General features: G+C 46.8%; 1 protein-coding gene across 2 annotated transcripts in view; it reads left to right on the top strand.

The window, feature by feature from the left end:
* Positions 1–18321, top strand: part of ATP9B (ATPase phospholipid transporting 9B (putative)) — a 189957-nt gene that overhangs the window by 125665 nt on the left and 45971 nt on the right. For both annotated transcript variants that reach the window (XM_069468330.1, XM_069468331.1), the window contains exons 13-15: positions 1402–1544; positions 14734–14846; positions 15477–15725. In XM_069468330.1, the coding sequence (XP_069324431.1) occupies positions 1402–1544; positions 14734–14846; positions 15477–15725 (505 nt within the window). The remainder of the gene's footprint in view (positions 1–1401; positions 1545–14733; positions 14847–15476; positions 15726–18321) is intronic.

Below are 18321 nucleotides of genomic sequence, written 5' to 3'. Positions count from 1 at the left end.
TGTAAATGTTTTTTCTTTTCCTTCTTCAAACCTTGCACTCATCCAAAACACATTGCTATTTAGTAACCTTTTGCATGTCCCAAGTGTTTCTTGCACCTTTCCTGCCTGTCAGGCACTCCTCTGGGTGCCTGACCACAGTGGCTCATTCCCTCGTCATCACAGCTGTGACAGGAGGGGGTCTCCTCCCTGTCCTGGTTGTTAATGGGAAGCCCCTGGAGGCTCTGGCCTGTCTCAGCGGACACTCTTGGGGGCTGTGTCCTGCTGGGAGCTGGGGGTTGTTTCAGTGGGTTTGTTTCCCTATTCTAACAGTATTATAAATAGCCAAAAGATGGTGAGGTGCTGGTTTAAAAAGTCCATGTAATGGTCAAAGATTTTCTTTCTGACTAGTATAGTTCGTGTAATCTTTAAGATGTGAACTTTATGGACAGGTAAATTATTTCATTTTATTTGACTTACATATAGACTTTCTTCATTGATTGTGATTCCTAAAGATTATTTTCCAAGTGTGTACTTACTAGTAGCTTGAAGCATATGAATTGCCATTTTCGTAGGTCAAAACTGATTGAAAATCAGCAGTTTCCCTCCATAGCTTAAGTACATCCTGTGTGCTTTCTTCGTAGAATTAAATTAGACACAGCTGAACATTGTCGAGTTGCTGTATGCAAAGAGCTGAGCCCCTCCCAGAGTGGTGTTTCTGCGTATGTTCTTACGTCACTGCGTGGCAGAGTTAGGGGCCTCAGAGGCGCCCGGAGGCCGTGTGTTCCAGTCCCTGCTTTCTCATGAGATGGTGGCAGAATTGTCCCCAATAAGATGACCCATCGTGTGTGTTTTAAATTTCGGTTTTACTATGCAGGCTTAAATTATGAAAATTTAAAAAGAACTAAAAAGTTCAATGCATAGTAGCAGAAACCTTTTTGTTTATCGTAATATATCCTGTTTGCTTTTCTGTTTTCTACTTTAGCACTTGAAACACAAGAGACAGTCAGTTAACAGTCGTAAGATGAGAGGATGAGCCTTAAGGCCCGTTTCACGTGCTCATTCTCAGAAGACCCCGCCTGGTCCCCTGAGTGCGTGCTCTGTCCCTGCGTGTGCTCCGACCCTGCGTGTGTGCTCACGGCAGTCTCCTTGTCTGTTCATGGAGCGTTGTGAATGGCATTGAAGGACAGAATGCAACTTACCCCCTTTTTTGTCACCTGCAAACATTATCTGGGGTGTGAAAATGTTTGTTGACTTAAATGTTATCAAACTCATTGATTTCAAAGTCTAAAATCCAATGTTATCTATTTCCATATAAAATTAAGGATAACATTTATAGATAAATACGTTTACCTGGAAACCGTGAGTGAACTTCCTGCACAGGTCTGGATCACGGTAATGACTGCAGTGGGTTCTGTTTGGCAGTTTGCGTGTGAACCTGGACATGGGCAAAGCAGCGTACGGGTGGATGATCATGAAAGACGAGAACATTCCCGGCACAGTCGTCCGGACCAGCACCATCCCAGAGGAGCTGGGGCGCCTGGTGTATTTGCTGACAGACAAAACAGGTACTGTGTTCGCCTTTGAAGGGAGCAAGTATTCGCTTAATCAGACAGGATCACGGTATGTTTATATATGTTTGTGTGTGTATATACGTGTGTGAGAATGTTGAATTCCAAGAGTCTGGAAAACTCTGCTCTTAAAAATTTCTTACAATTTCATCTTCTAGTATACATAGTATCATAAGAATTATCAAAATGTTAAATTTTTGGAGCTTAAAGTGATATATTTCTATATGTTAAATTTTTTACAATCTTATAGTTTTTTTTAACTGCCTTTATAACTCTTCTCTAGTAGCTTGTTAAGAGCAAAAATTTTATGTTTGTTTATTATAGAATGATATTTGTGAGCTATTAAAACAAAATGACAATAAGATGTATGAATTTGATGTTTAATAATCACATTCTCCTAAAGAGCTTTACTGCAAACTATTTATCCCACCCTGAAGGTCTATGCCCAAATTTCTATCTGTCCTTATTGCATTTTTTTCCTTTTTTTAAATAAGAGAACTCATATTAATCCATAACATTTTAAAAAAAGGGAAACAAATTGAATCTAGTACTATAATAAAAGCTATATCTGAGGGTAGACACTCCTCCCTGCTTTATTGATTTATGGCTTAAATTCCGAGTAATTCTTAGTGAACAAAAAAGAAAAGAATACTTATATAACATGATAAAGAAAACGTGTCTCAAACAAAATTTAACATCATTTTTAACAATTAAATATTAGAAAAATTCTTACTGTAGTCAGGAAGAAGACAGAAATCAGCTGACAACACTGTTATTTAACATTATGGAAGCTGCAGCCGTTGTGATAAGACAAGAAACAGAAATAAAATATAAAACTAAAGCATGAAAAAAAAACTGCCATCTAGGACTGTCATAGCTGGAGAGGAGAAGTCGATGCCTGGCTTCAGAGCTCCCAAGGCCAGGCTGACTCTCTTGTTCGGGGCTCACGCAGCTGTGACTTTCCATTGCGGTCAGTGCTCATTCACCATCCTGAAAGTCCTCGGGCCCTCAAGAATGATGCTGAATCTACTCTGCCTGTGCTCTAGAAATGGAAAAACAAAGCCTGGTTGTCAGTCCATCTGTTTACAGCATGGTTTATTGAATATTTTAAGCCCACTGTTGAGACCTGCTGCTAAGAAAAAAAGAGTCTTTCAAGAATAATACTGCTCCTTGACCATGCACCTGGTCACCCTAGAGCTCTGATGGAGACGTACAAGGGATTATTGTTTTCATGTCTGCTGACACAACACCCGTTCTGCAGCCCACGGATCCAAGAGTCATTTTGACTTTCAAGTCTTACTATTTCCGAAAGGCATTTCATAAGGCCAGAGCTGCCATAGACAGTGATTCCTCCAATGGATCTGGGCATAGTAAATCAAAAACCTTCTGGAAAGGATTCACCATTGACTCATAGGAGAAGGTCAAAATGCCAACATTCACAGGAGTTTGGAAGAAGTTCATTCCAGCCCTCATGGATGAGTTTGAAGGCATCATGACTTCAGTGGAGGAAGTCACTGCAGATGTGGTGGAAACAGCAAGAGAACTCGAATCAGAAGTGGAGCCTGAGGTGGGACTGAAGTGTTGCAATGTCACGATAAAACTCGAATGGATGAGGAGTTGCTTCTTATGGATGAGCAAAGAAAGTAGTTTCCTGGGATGGAATCTGTTCCTGGTGAAGATGCTGTGAACATTATTGAAATGATGACAAAGGATTTAGAATGTTCCATAAACTTAGTTGATAGAGCAGCAGCAGTGTTTGACTCCACTTTTGAAAGAAGTTCTACTGTGGGTAAAAAGCTCTCAAACAGCATCACATGCTACAGAGAAATCTTTTGTGAAAGGAAGAGTCAATCGATGTGGCAAATTTCATTGTTATTTTAAGAAATTGCCACGGCTGCCCCAGACTTCAGCAACCCCCAGGTTGATCAGTCAGCACCACCAACATCGATGCAAGACCCTCCACCTGCAAAAAGGTGGTGACTTGCTGAAGGCTCAGATGACTGTCAGCATTTTGTAGCAATAAAGTGATTTTTAATTAAGGTGTATACATTGTGTTTTTAGACGTAATGCTGTTGCACACTTAATAGACTTCAGTGTTGTGTAAACATAACTGGGAACATGGTTATAACCCTTGACACTGGGAAACCAAAACATTCCCATGACTCGCTTCATTGTGATACTGGCTTCGTTGTGATACTGGCTTTCTTGCCTGGTCTGGAACTGAACTGCAGCATCCCAGGGCAGGCCTGGAGGTTCATGGATTTCACATCGTCAGGTGGAAAGAAAGTAGGCTCTGGAGTGAGACCCAAGTTGCATCCTGGCTGCCCCGTATGTGTGACCATAGACAAGTCCTCTAACCCCCTGAGAGACATAAACACCTTGTCAGCCATTAGGGTTCCATGGTGGTTTGTTGCTCAGCTGCAGGCCATGCAGCCCGGCGAACATAGACTTTCAAATCACGGTCCAGTGTGAAAACAGCTGGGCTCGCACCCCTGCTTTGGTGAGACCTTCAGCATCCTCGCAAACCCAGTGCGTGTGTTCACTGCTACTTGGTAGTTTTATTCCAGGAACTTAAATAATTAGGTCCTTTCTATTTTGTATCCCTTAGTTTAGTCATATAAATCCTGCTCTTCATTCTCCCCTCAGTCTGTAAATTAGAAGTTGGTCAGGCTCTCATGGTCACCTTGGTGGCCTCGTCATAGCAGAGGTTCCCTAAAGTGGTTGGTTCTTGTTAGCTTGCAGAATTTGGATTTTCAGTACCAGGTAGAGTGTAGGAGCCAAAGGCAGTTTGCAAACATCTTCTCAGTGCCCTGAGTTTCGGCTGAAATGATGAAGAATGTGCAGTTGTCTAAGGAGCCTCACGTTGTTGACATAATTGTAAGGGGTCCTTCGTGTGATTGCAAATTGGGTTTGTTCCTCGTCTGTAAGCTTTTTGACAGAAGCGTCCGTCTCAGTGGCGCTCTCATTTGCTGCAGCAGAATAGAAAATGAAGTATCCCAATAATTGCATTATACTTTCCTTCTTGTGGACAAGAAAGCAATGTGGTATAATTAGGTTTGATTGGAGTGCACGTTTCCGGTAAGATCTGAAATTAATGATGTTGCTATAGTGACACATCTGCGGCCACCAGTGCGTGAAACATAAAGTAATTCATTCGACAAGAGCAGACATCTGTTAACTGCAAGGATGCAGAGCATATTGACACTGACCAGAAATACTAGACGTTATGTGATAAATGAACAAATGATGCTGAAACAGGAGGACAGATAATTTGTACTTAATCTGCTGGGAGAACTTTAATCTTCTCACTGGTTGCATTTGACAATGCCATTGTTTAAAGAACAATGCTGCAGAGAACTCATAAATTTTAAAACTTAGGGTGCAGCCTATTAAAGCAATACATTAATTCCTTTGTTAGGAGTTTTATCTTCATGTAGAACAAAGCCATTACTAAAAACACCCACTAAAACAACAGGTTTTTTGGGACTCACATTTTAATTATAGCATCCATTACCCAAAATGCCATGTTGTTCTGACTTGGATCACATGTAAGTCTCACGGGACAGCGTTGTTGTGAGGAAGAGCTGTTTTCATGGTGTGTAAGGGTACCGCAGCAGGACAGGCAGGCCAGTTAGACATACAGGGTTTGCAGATTTCACAGGTAAGATTTAGAAATGTTTTTCCATATCCTTCAAACCAAAGGACAACTGTAGTCTCTTCTGCATGGTAATAACTGCGGTATTCAGAAATAACAAATGTGAACAGCCTTACTGGGATAGCTACTTACTAATGTGTGTCCCTGGATATGAGTGCTATAATTAACATTTTGGGGACGTTTGGACCAATTGAGATACTTAACACATGCAGTACTGGAACACATGCATACGGTACTGGGACTCATGATTGTTCGAGAAAGCCTGATTTACAGCAAACATACAGGGGACTTCAGTTTAAATAATGTCAAATATTTTTAAAAACCAAAGTGTACTTTAAAGTTTCGTAAGTCAGTCTAAACACTTGAGAAGTTTTGTTTCCATTCCTTCGTTGCAAGATCTACGTAAGTTTATGTTTTGATATAACCATTTATCACTCGCAGCTATTACTTTGCTTAACTAGAATCTTTACAAGAAATGTCGTCGCTGTGGGTACGCTGAGCACCTGTGAACTGCAGACAGTCACCTCTGTGTATGTATTAAAATTGCTCGCTCTGCTTACGGTGTGGAGCTGAGCCGGGACGCCAGGTCGCAGTCCAGGGACAGCGGTCAGGACGCCCTGCGTCTGCTCCGAGAGCAGCATCTCTTCCGCTCAGCTGCAAGTCACATCTGCCACCCTGAGAATGAGGCCTGCAGGTCTTGGTCCTTAGAAATTAGTTTTCTCTTTGCCTGCTTTGCTCATCGTAGTCCAAAAAGCATTTTTTTTTTAATTATTAAAGAGCTGTAGCATTTTTTTCCCAGAAATCATGAACCTTTTGTCAAAAGACGTTTTCTTGTCAAAAGAATTACATCATAACATAGTCTACTGTGATTCTTTCTGATGGGATGGCTCCGTCACTGTCTGATTGCTTTAATGCCTCCCTTTGACAAAGTTTCCAATTTGGGGGAATTTTAATTTTTGTTGTATTAAGACGACAAAAGTTGTAGAAATAATTTTGTATGACAGACTCTTAATAAACTGATTTAGTCTTGCTATATTATTTACTATAATACCAGAGGTTTAGAAAAGTCTCAAATTAGTAAGTTATGAATAAAAAATATTGAAATTTAAAGAACATTTTCAAGATTCATCTTAATGTTTGAAGAAATTATATGTGCCACTCATGTAAAGGGATATCTGAATAAATATTCCAGTTTCTTTAACCGAAGGTGTGAATACATTTATTCAAATGGCAAAATAACAAAACCAAAGTGCTCATAACATGATTTATTAGCAACTCAGATATTTGCGAGGATGCAGAGTTATCACAAATTTGTTTGATTCAAATGACAAACTGTCAGGGTATAGATAGCACTGTTGGCATCTGGCATAACTATTACATAACTCTCGCCACAATCTAAGTTTACAACGTTCTTGTCACCCCAGAAAGCCACCTGTTCACACCCCATCACTCCCCACCCCCACCCATAGCCCCAGGCAGCCCCTGGTGACTTCCTGTCGTGGACATTGCACATGAATGCGTCGTGCAGTGTGGGGTCCTTTTTGTCTGGGTCTTTCAGTTGGTGGTTGGCGTACTGCCTCTCAGGTTCCTTCGTTCTGTAGCGTGTATCCGTACATTATTTCTTCCTGTTGCCAAATAGTGTTTCATTGTATGGATGGACCACATCTTATTTGTCCATTCATGAGTTGACGGACATTTGGGTTGTTTCTAGTTTTTGCCTATTACAAGTAACGCTGCTGTGAACATCCAAGGTTCAAGGCAATGAGGCGAGATCGAGAAGGAATCCACATTGTGAAGGAGAGGAAACCGTCCGTGTGCGCCAGGGTCTTGTATGTAGGAAATCCTGGGAGTCACCTAAAAATCTGTTAATAAGAGTTTGGTAAGATTGTTGGACACAAGATCAACATATAAGAATGAATTATATTTCTATACACTAACAATGAAGTATCAAAAAATGGAATTGATAAAACAATTCCATTTACAATGGCATCAAAAAAATTCTTCATAGTGTTAAGATGGCAACAATACTTCTCAAATTGATCCACAACCTTCTTTTCATGAATTGGCAGACTGATCCTAAAATTCATATGGCGACGCTGGGGACCCAGTATGGCTTAAAACAACCTTGAAAATGAAGAAAGTTAGAAGAATCACAGTTCCTAATTTCAAAACTTGATACAAAGCTACAGTGATCAAGCCAGCGTGGTACTGGCAGAAGGACAGATGCCTAGATTGGTGGAATAGCAGTGAGAGGCCACAGATGAATCCTGACATTCATGATCAGTTGGTTTTCAACACGGGTGCCAAGATAACTGTGTGGGGAAAGAACAGTCTTTTCAACAAGTGACGGTGGGCAAATGGATATCCACCTGTGAAAGAGATGCTGTGAGACCCCTGCCTCTCGTCACACACAGAATCAACCTCAAAGTGTGTCCCCATGTGTTGTCAAGGGAAAGAAATTCCCTCCTGGTTTATAAATGATGTGTTTGCATACGTCTGCATTACTGTCCTGCCATTACAGGGAAAAGTGGGAAAGGTTACATGTCAAACTCAGTAGCCCTAGGGTGTTGTCAGGGTAAATGAGCATTAAAATTTTTTGAAAATTTAAAATAAAAAATTTAAAATCTAGGGCTTCCGATTGCAGACTAGTAGAGTGGACGTGCTCTGCGGAACACACAAAAACACAGAGATGGCAGAAGGTGGCAGGGGCGTGGGGACCCACACAGCAGTGAGCTCCCTCGCACCGCACCCAGTGCTGGAGGGGCAGCCTGGCAAGACGGGGAACTTCTACGCTTTGACTCCAGCCAAACAACACAGGAGACGCTGTGCCCCGGCCCTGCCAGTGGAGACCAGAGGGGACCTCAGACCTCCACCCTCACCAGGCTGCCGTGAGGGCCACCGCCGGCAACCTGGCCAGGGAGGGAGCAGTTGGGGGAGCCTGAGTCCACCCTCCCCTCTGGCTGGGTCAGGGGAGGCCCAGCAATAGGAGGCCCCTGCAGGAGCGGTCACCGAGGTACCCCTAGCCCTCCCAGCCGGGCGGGCAGCAGCGAGGAGGCCCCCCCGGGAATCCAGGTCAGCGGGGAAGCCCACCCCCCGCAGTGACGAGGCAGCCCCACCTGCCCGCCCTCCCTGTGTCAGAAGAGGCTGCTGAAGCAGAGGATCCAGGAGGTCCCGGGCCCAGGCCTAAAGCAGGGTCACTCACCAGATCACGAAAGACGGCAGGAGGCAGCACAGAGGGCCCACGTGCTGGGAGTGTCCGACAGGAATCTTACAGAATCCATCGTAGAAGGCGTCAGTGGACAATTGTGCACACACCTGAACCAAATGAAAACAAAGTCTCAGCAAATAATTCCTTAAAAGAAACAGTTGTAAACCTTATAAAAAATGTATGGGACTTATATGCCAAATACAAAAAACACTCTTGAACGAAATTAAGATCTAAATATGCTGAGTTATTTTGTTCATGGACTGAAAGTCTCCACACACTAAAAATGTCACTTCTCAAATTGATATACAGCTTTAATTCAATTTCTATAAAGATTTTTTTTGAAGATGTAGATGACATTATTTCCAGTTTTACTTTTAAGGCAAAGGAACAGAATAGCTGAAACAATTTTGACAAAGAAGAATAAAGTTGGAGGACTCAATACCAGCTTTCGAGATGTTAAGCTGCGGCCATCAAGATGTGTGGTATTGGGGGGGCAAGGCCCACACATCAGTGAACAGGAGAACCCAGAAGTAGCTGCAGTGTCGGGACTGCGTGGGGTTGGGGCACAGGCACAGTGGAACCGGCTGGAGAACCCAGGAACAGGAGCTGCACCGAAGAGGTTATGCAGACAGAACGTAAATATGTGAAAAGACCAGCACCGTTAGCCACAGTGAGATCTCGGTGCACGCCAGTCAGAACCGTTGAAATGAAAAAGGAACATCAAATGCTGGTGAGGATGCCAGAAAACAGGATCTCTCCCACATTGCCGCTAGGAATGTGAGATGGAGCAAGTCTGGAAAATAGTTTGGCAGTTTCTTAAGAACCTAAACATGTACTTATCTAAGCAGTCACACTCCTGGGCATTTATCCCAGAGAAATAAAAACTTATCACCACAAAAAAACTTACACATGATTGTTTTTAGCAGCATTATTTGTAACAGCCAAAAACTGGAAACACTAAAAATGTCCCTCAACAGGTGAGTGGTGAAACAAATTAAACTTTCCTGTCCTATGGAGCACCACTACTCGGCAGTAAAGGAGATGAACTATTGATACTTGCAACTACTTGGATGGATCTCAAAAGTATTACACTGAGTGGAAAAAGAAAACAACTTCAGAAGGTCACATGTTAAGTAATTTCAGTTATATAAAATTCTTGAAATTAAAATTATAGGAATGGAGACGTGATTAGTGGTTGCCAGGGTCAGGGTCGGGGCTTGGGAGTGGCCGTGACCACCAGGACAGCACAGGGAGCTCTCTGTGCTGATGCAGCGGTTCTCATCGTTGCAGCAGGGGTCACACAGATGTCATGTGAACCAATGACGGAGAACCGTATGCACACATTGTGCCAAGGCCACTGTCCTGGTCTGGTGTTGTACTTTAATTGTATAAGATGCAGCCATTGGGGGACACTGGGGAAGGGTACAAGGGACCTCTCTGTGGTACCTGTGCAACTGTGAATCTGTAATTATTTCAAAACAAAAAGAGAAATAATAAAAAACTATTCTCAGATTGGCAAATATGACAAAGGTCTTAGGTAAGAATTTTGACTAGAGAGAAAACAGTCACATTTCTTTTCAGTGTAATGTTTTTTCTTTTAACTAGAATGTGTCCCATGTAAAAGCACGCTGACCTAACTGTTTACCATCATTACACTGATATTTCTGGTAGTTGTTATTTTTTAAACTAGAGAACTATAATTACATCATGATTGTCTAGCATTTCACATACCCTCGGCACAGACACAGTCCCCTGCCAGATTGCAGCTGCAGCATGAGCCGTGCTGTGCAGCGTGCGTGTGCGTGTGTGTGTGTGTGTGTGTGTGTGTATGTGTGCGCGCGCGCCCTGCCTGAGCCCACGCTTGGCCCCGGACGTGGTGCCCCACCCAGGCCGTGCTGCTCTGGGGGCTGGGAGATAGTAATATATGTGAAAATGGCTGGTACAGAGTTTATTGTTAGCGTGCTAATTTTTAGAGCTAAGTGTCAAATTGTAGAATGCTCTAGCTGGAAGGTCTACAAGAGTTCAGCCACCTGCCCTCGCCGGGTAGGTGAGAGAGCATGTGCTGGGGAGATGGGGCCCCTGGCCACCAGTACTGCTCCTTCTCTGGGACACACGCTTCGTATAACAGAAGTGGTTGATTATATTGGTACATTCCCAAGCACTAATTCTGGTAACAAGTTTCCCAAAAGTACAGTGTCACTCAACTCAAACTCTCTCCTGCTTCCCTGATTAGGTTTTGGGTTTTTATTCATCTCCGTCTTGTAGATTTTTTTCCTGAAAGTTTCAGCTATGGAACGATGAATATCATATTGTTCACATTTATTTTAATGTAAAGAGCTTAAATGTTATGATTATTTTTCTTGACAATTTTAAAACCTATTGAAATGTAAAATAACATATATCAGACATAACCCAAAAAGACCTTTCTAGAAGTGATTAATCCCTTTTTTCCTAACACGTCTGTGACCCTAACTGTATCTAGTCCTTTGGGGTCGAGCTTTCAGCTTCTTCCACGGTGTTAGCACAGCACGTAAATTCAGCTATTGTGATAGTTAGCAAGTGTCAGATTGAGGCAGCTTGGCATGGTCTCAGACACACAATTTATAATCAAAGGATCTGAGTTCTTGTCTCACCAGTTTTCTAACAGTTTGGCGATTCTCTCAAGTTAACCTTATTTACTTACATATAAAACGGGTAAGTGTTTGCCTTCCCTGCTCAGTAGATTGCCATGGGAGTTTTTTCATTGGGTTTTTAAAAATACTACACAAGCTATAAACACCATTAAGATGTCGGTGGTTTCTTGTTGCGCCCTACACCCTGCAGAGCCCCACTTCCGTCAGCCTGGGCCTGTGGTACGGGAGGATGGGGTGTGCACGTGGACATAGCACAGTAGAGCATGGTTACCAAAGTATGTCACGCGGGTGTGATGTGCTCTGCAAAAGCCTGAGGGTACGGCCACAAACATCTGTCCCCAGCCTTGTGGGATGGGCCCTGCTCCCAGGCCCCCGACACAGATACGACCATTTCTCCTCTACATGTCTGTCCCACAGCCACTGCAGATTCATCCTTTCTTGAACCAAACTCCTCACCTCTGTCTTCCCGCCCCCAGGCCTCCCTGCACCCTCACGTCCTATTCCCGGCGGCTGGGCCTGCTCTCGGCTGCCTCAGATTCAGAGCCCCACGCGGTTCTGAAGTTCAGGGTTCTCTTCTCCACACTTGTGAGAATTCGTGAATTTGCCTCTTCTTTCTACCTTGACGCCTGCTGCTGCGTCATTCCTCACCTAGACCTTTCTAATGCTCCCTCCCTCCACATGTGACCCCGCCACTGCACCCCGAGAACAGTGCTCCAGGCACAACATCACCATGTGGGGACCCACCAGAATGAGCCCAGAACTCAAAAGCCTGGCTCCACGGCCCTTCTTGAGGTAACACAGGCTCTCCCCGTCACAGTGTCCTCCTGAGGAGACACACTCTCCTCACCTCAGTATCCTCCTGAGGTGACACGGTCTCTCCCCCTCACAGTGACCTCCTGAGGTGACACGGGCTCTCCCCCTCACAGTGTCTTCCTGAGGAGACACAGACTCTCCTCACCTCGCAGTGTCCTCCTGAGGTGACACAGGCTCTCCCCCTCACAGTGACCTCCTGAGGTGACACAGGCTCTCCCCTTCACAGTGACCTCCTGAGGTGATACAGACTCTCCTTATCTCACAGTGTCTTCCTGATGTGACACAGGCTCTCCCCGTCACAGTGTCCTCCTGAGGTGACACAGGCTCTCCCCCTCACGGTGACCACTCCTGGGCTCCCCACACGGCCGCCCCCTGTAACTCCACGGGAGTTCCTCCAGCCCCGGCCTGGCACCGGCCCTGCCTGGCGCGAGCAGGCGCCTGTGGCTGCCCTGTGCCTGCCTCCCTGCCTCTCAAAGCAGGAGCGTCTCCTGCATGTCTTCCCTTACGCCATATAGTTCTCGACAAGAGGATCCCTAACTCTTGTTTGTGTTCTGCAAACAATGTATCTGTACAATGCGTTTGTACAAACAATGGACAGACAGATACATTGTTACTTAGTATGTTATCATGGTACTTGATACATTTTCATATTCTTCCCAGTGCCCATGCAGGGTAGGAGGTGTTTGCACAGATGCAGAAACCCTGAAGGCTCACAGCCCGCAGTCCCAGGCAGGGTCTGAACCCAGCTTTATCTGCTCCAGCCCAGCATGCAGGGATGCCTTCTTTAATGAGTTTTTGCCACACGAATACAGGAATTGCCTTTTTTTTTCTTTTTTTTTTTTTAATGAGACGTTGTCACTAACACAGACTGAGGTGCAGCCTCAAACTCCTGGGCTCAAGTGATCCTCCCGCCTCAGCCTCCTGGTAGCTGGGACTACAGGCACCACCACCACACCCAGCTAATTTTTCTATTTTTAGTAGAGACGGGTCTGGGTATGTTGCTCAGGCTGGTCTTGAACTCCTGGCCTCGAGTGATCCTCCCACCTCGGCCTCCCAGAGGGCTAGGATTACAGGTGTAAGCCACTGTGCCCGGCTGAATTGCCAGTTTATTCAAACTGTGGGAACATGGGAGCTGGTGTGTCTGGGGGGATGGCCAGTGTTGAGCATGGGCAGCCGGGAGCCTCCGGCAGATCATGAAAAACCCTCTTTCACAAACCTCCTGTCATTCCAGGTAATGTAAATATATGCTAAGGGTTAAACACATCCGGAATTTCTCTTTCTATTCAGCTAAAGATAATTTTTCAAAATAGGTTTTTAAAAAAACTGATGGACACCCTAATTTGGGGCTAGTTGATGTCTTTCTCAGGCAGTGTTCTATATTACAGTTATAAAGATGGTGACTCAGTTTTCTAGTTTTATGTCTGCCTCTTTCAGAACAGGCAGAAGTTGTGTTTGTACCAAACCTGAGCTGAAAGGCAGGATTAGACTTTCTTCATGTACTAGAGCCCTCCTGATTAATAAAAGTTGTTACACCGGGAACTGACATGCTAGGAAGAAAACTTCTGGTCCTCGCCATTAAAATGAAAAGAGTAGCAGCTGCCACTCTTCAGCTACTCTGTCACCTGGCAGCACATCCCAGCTGTGCGTGGTCAGGGGAGCAGGGCCTCCCAGCTGTGCATGGTGGCGGGGGAGGGGGGACCAGGGCCTCCCCAGCTGTGCATTGGGGAGCTGGAGCAGGGCCTCTACAGCTGTGCGTGGGGGGGATCAGGGCCTCCCCAGCTGTGCCGGGGGGGGGGGAGTCAGGGCCTCCCCAGCTGTGCGTGGGGGGGATCAGGGCCTCCCCAGCTGTGTGTGGTGGAGGGGGAGGGGGGATCAGGGCCTCCCAGCTGTGTGTGGTGGCGGGGGAGGGGGGATCAGGGCCTCCCCAGCTGTGTGTGGTGGCGGGGGAGGGGGGATCAGGGCCTCCCCAGCTGTGTGTGGTGGCGGGGGAGGGGGGATCAGGGCCTCCCAGCTGTGTGTGGTGGAGGGGGAGGGGGGATCAGGGCCTCCCCAGCTGTGCGTGGTGGCGGGGGAGGGGGGATCAGGGCCTCCCCAGCTGTGTGTGGTGGCGGGGGAGGGGGGATCAGGGCCTCCCCAGCTGTGTGTGGTGGCGGGGGAGGGGGGATCAGGGCCTCCCCAGCTGTGTGTGGTGGCGGGGGAGGGGGGATCAGGGCCTCCCCAGCTGTGTGTGGTGGCGGGGGAGGGGGGATCAGGGCCTCCCCAGCTGTGTGTGGTGGCGGGGGAGGGGGGATCAGGGCCTCCCAGCTGTGCGTGGTGGAGGGGGAGGGGGGATCAGGGCCTCCCAGCTGTGCGTGGTGGAGGGGGAGGGGGGATCAGGGCCTCCCAGCTGTGTGTGGTGGAGGGGGAGGGGGGATCAGGGCCTCCCCAGCTGTGTGTGGTGGCGGGGGAGGGGGGGATCAGGGCCTCCCCAGCTGTGTGTGGTGGAGGGGGAGGGGGGATCAGGGCCTCCCCAGCTGTGTGTGGTGGCGGGGGAGGGGGGGATCAGGGCCTCCCCAGCTGTGTGTGGTGGAGGGGGAGGGGGGATCAGGGCCTCCCAGCTGTGTGTGGTGGAGGGGGAGGGGGGATCAGGGCCTCCCCAGCTGTGTGTGGTGGCGGGGGAGGGGGGATCAGGGCCTCCCCAGCTGTGTGTGGTGGAGGGGGAGGGGGGATCAGGGCCTCCCAGCTGTGTGTGGTGGCGGGGGAGGGGAGATCAGGGCCTCCCAGCTGTGCGTGGTTGGGGGCAGCAGGGCCTCCCCAGCTGGGAAGGGGCAAATGGAGCAACAGGATCCTGGTGGGCTACCTGTGTTCATTCACTTGCTGCTGTTACGGTTGTTGCAGGGACCCTCACCCGGAATGAGATGATATTTAAGCGGCTCCATCTGGGCACCGTGTCCTACGGGACCGACACGATGGATGAGATCCAAAGCCACCTCTCGAGTTCTTACTCTCAGGCAAGTCGGTTTCCTTCTCTCGGAAGCAGCAGCACCACGGGCTGAGCTGAGCCTGGGCTGTGTAAGTGAGCTGCGTGTTACTCGACCCTGCTGCTGTAGTCGGCAGGAAACAGTTTCAAGTAAGCATTTCCGCATTGGTGTGATCCGAGAAAGCACAATGAGCTGAGGTCAGTTATTCACACTGCATTTTCTTAGTGAATTATTTGTAAAAAAAGTACTCAGTAACCATAGAATTTTGAAGAATATTCAGAACACTGCATCAAATTGTTTCCTAACAATCTCTTTTTGTTCTTTAGCTTACTCTATTTCTAGAAGTAATAAACAAGAATGATTAAGGATCTAGCAAATTGATGCCATGGTTGAAGTAAATATACAAATATTAAAAAGAAATGATCCGATTTTAAGTATTATGGAAATATTTTGGTATATCAACTTGGAAATAATCAAAACACTTTGTAGTGCTAGGATAAAAACTTGACTCATATTAATCAGTGCTGCATGGAAGATAATCAGAATCAATTCAAGCCACTTTCTTACCCCCAGCAACCTAGATGTGTTAATAATTCCATTGTAAACAACGATAGTTCTCTTTGTTTTATCTTTGACTGTGTGACATTCCACATTTTACAGATGCATTCTCAAGCTGCTGGAAACAACGCCAGTTCACCTCCACCAAGAAAAGGCCCATCCTCAGCTCCCAAAGTCAGGAAAAGCGTCAGCAGTCGAATCCACGAGGCTGTGAAGGCCATCGCACTGTGTCACAACGTGACTCCCGTGTACGAGTCCTGGGCCGGTGTCACTGGGGAGACCGAGGTTGCTGAGGCCGACCGGGACTTCAGCGACGAAAACCGCACCTACCAGGCCTCCAGTCCCGATGAGGTCAGTCCCGGCGCAGAGCTGGGGGTGCTTGCTCGCTCGGGGGTACGGAGGGGGCCTGGGGTGGAGTGTGTAGCGCAGGTGTAGCTGTAGGTCAGAGAGCCGCCCCGCTCTGTCCAGCGTGTGACCCTGGCATAGCTCGGGCCTTTGAGATGGGGACATTGGGTCTGAATGTGTCAGCCGTCTCAGGGTGTCTAAGACATGGTTACAGGAAATAGCATGAGAAAAAAAATCAGAGTTTTACCCATTTCATAAACTATTTTGTGTCAAAGCTGGATTTTCACAAAACTGCTGAGACTGGGGCTGTTACCACAGGCTGCATCATCCAATTTTTCCTCATCTCCAAATGAATCATCAGGTTTGCATATTGAATTTCCACTCACTTTGCCAGAATTTAGATACAGTGTATCTATTTCCAAAGAGAATCAGGATGTAAATAATTTTAAAAATCAACCCAAATGGTAAAACCTTAAATATGACAAATCAGTCATTTCAAACTTTATATCATTCTTTGATTTTTAGATCAATAAAATTTGTTATTAAATTTTTCCAATTATTGTACAGCCTTAGTGTATTTTATATGCAGTTTTGTATACACTGTCCTCTCAGGGTAGTTCTGTGAAGTGGTCAAACCAGCGGTGGGAGCCGTGTAGACAAACTGGCTTCCTCAAGTACTTGTAAAACTGGGTCACATACACAATCGGGGGAAAGTACCTTCCATCAAAATAAAAAGAAAAAAAATTAAACCTAATGTTTCAGAGAGAGGAGTCGTGATGCTGGTTAACAGGTACATTGCAAAAGAGGAAAAACCTTTTCTCTGTAACAGCGTCACAGGCAAGACACGAGAGGCACCTTGCCACCCACTGAGGGGGCAGGAACAGAAGAGAGGGACCGTGGCAAGTGCTGGAGAAGGCGTGGGGTCGGAGCCCGCACACGCAGCTGGGGGTTCCAAGGTGCAGCGCTTTCGGAAGTAGGCGGGGGCCCCTCAGACAGTGGGTCGTGGAGCTGCCTCGTGGCCCGAGGCCACTCCCAGGCGTACACCGGGAGAACAAAATCGCACGTCCTCGGAGACCTGTGCACGAGGTTCGTGTCAACAGTGTGGCCAGGAGGTGGAGGTGACCCAAACAAAACGTGGTCTGTCCACGCACGTGGGACACTGTCCAGCGTGAAAAGGTATGACGTGCTGACACGTGCTGTAACATGGATGACCCTTGAAAATGTCACGCTCAGTGAAAGAAGCCAGACACGAAGGCTGCATACATGTGGTTCCGTTGCCATGAAGTGTCCAGAGCAGACAATTCTGTAGAGACAGAGAGTAGGTTCCTGGTTGCCAGGCGCTAAGGAGTGATAGCTAAAGGATATGAGGTTTCTTTTTAGGGGAACAAAGGGTTTTAAAATTGCTTATGTAATGGTTACACAACTGTGAATATGCTAAAATCTGTTGAATTATGCACTTTAAATGGGTAAATTGTATGGTATGTGGATTGTATCTCAATAAGGCTGTTTTAAAAAAGAAGATGCAGAGTGAGTATAGATTTCGTGAATGTAGAATGAGAAAAATGTCAAGATTCATGACAAAGACTAATAAAAGTCATAAGTTAAGAAAACTAAAACTTAGATCTTAGGAAGTATTAGGGTATTACCAGCCTAGGCAACATGGCGAGACCCCATCTCTACAAAACAGTGTTAAAAATTATCCAGGGGTGGTGGTGCCTGTAGTCCCAGCAACTCAGGAGGCTGAGGCAGGAGGATCGCTTGAGCCCAGGAGTTTGAGCCTGCAGTGAGCTAAGATGGTGCCACTGCGCTGCAGCCTGGGTGACAGAGTGAGACCCTGTTTTTAAAAAAGAAAGACAGAGGAAGGGGAGGGGAAAGAATTATTGCACTAGTTCCATTTCTTAATATATGGATTTGAAAGCCGCTAAATGACAGGAATGTAAGCACAAAGCCCAGAGTTGCTGAGCAGTGGTAGGCAGGCAGGGCGGGTGGAGCCAGAGAGGAAGGGAGAGAGTTGAGAGCCGTAGGGGGCGCACCATCTTGGCACTACATTTTGCAGTGGAAATAAAGCCCTTGCCACAGAAGTGTGGAAATAGGGTGAACACAGCAGCAGCGAGGAGATGGTATCAGCGGGTGTGAGTGCCGTGGTAACGCACAGTGCAAAGCCTGGGTCCTTAGTAAGAAAGAAGTCAGAATATACAGCAGTGAGTTTAAAACGTTAGGAAAGGAGCCTCCTGGGTAGTACCTGGAGCAAACCTGTACCCAGAGAAGATGGATGTAAGTGCGCACGTGTGTGTTGAGCACTGAGGAGGAGCTGCGCTGCCGCAGGTGCGGGGGCCCTCGGGGAGGCAAGCAGCTGCCACCTGGCCGCTGCCTGGACGCGGGAGCCTCCGGGCAGGCCTCCGGGAGGGGGAGGGCTCTGCCTCAGGCTCAGGCTCAGCCCTGGTCACAACTCATCTTCCGTCCATGAAAGCTGGCTGTGACCACGTCCTGATGTGGCACAGGCTGCCGGGGTCACGTCTCCCGAAGGCACACCGCGTGTCAGGGCACACAGGTGGGAACCGCGTCCCTGCGGAGAAAGAGAATCACACGTGAGCAAGTGGCT

The sequence above is a fragment of the Eulemur rufifrons genome, chromosome 5 (genome assembly GCF_041146395.1).
Source record: "Eulemur rufifrons isolate Redbay chromosome 5, OSU_ERuf_1, whole genome shotgun sequence".
Taxonomy (NCBI): domain Eukaryota; kingdom Metazoa; phylum Chordata; class Mammalia; order Primates; family Lemuridae; genus Eulemur; species Eulemur rufifrons.
This window is presented reverse-complemented; position numbering and strand designations above follow the sequence as displayed.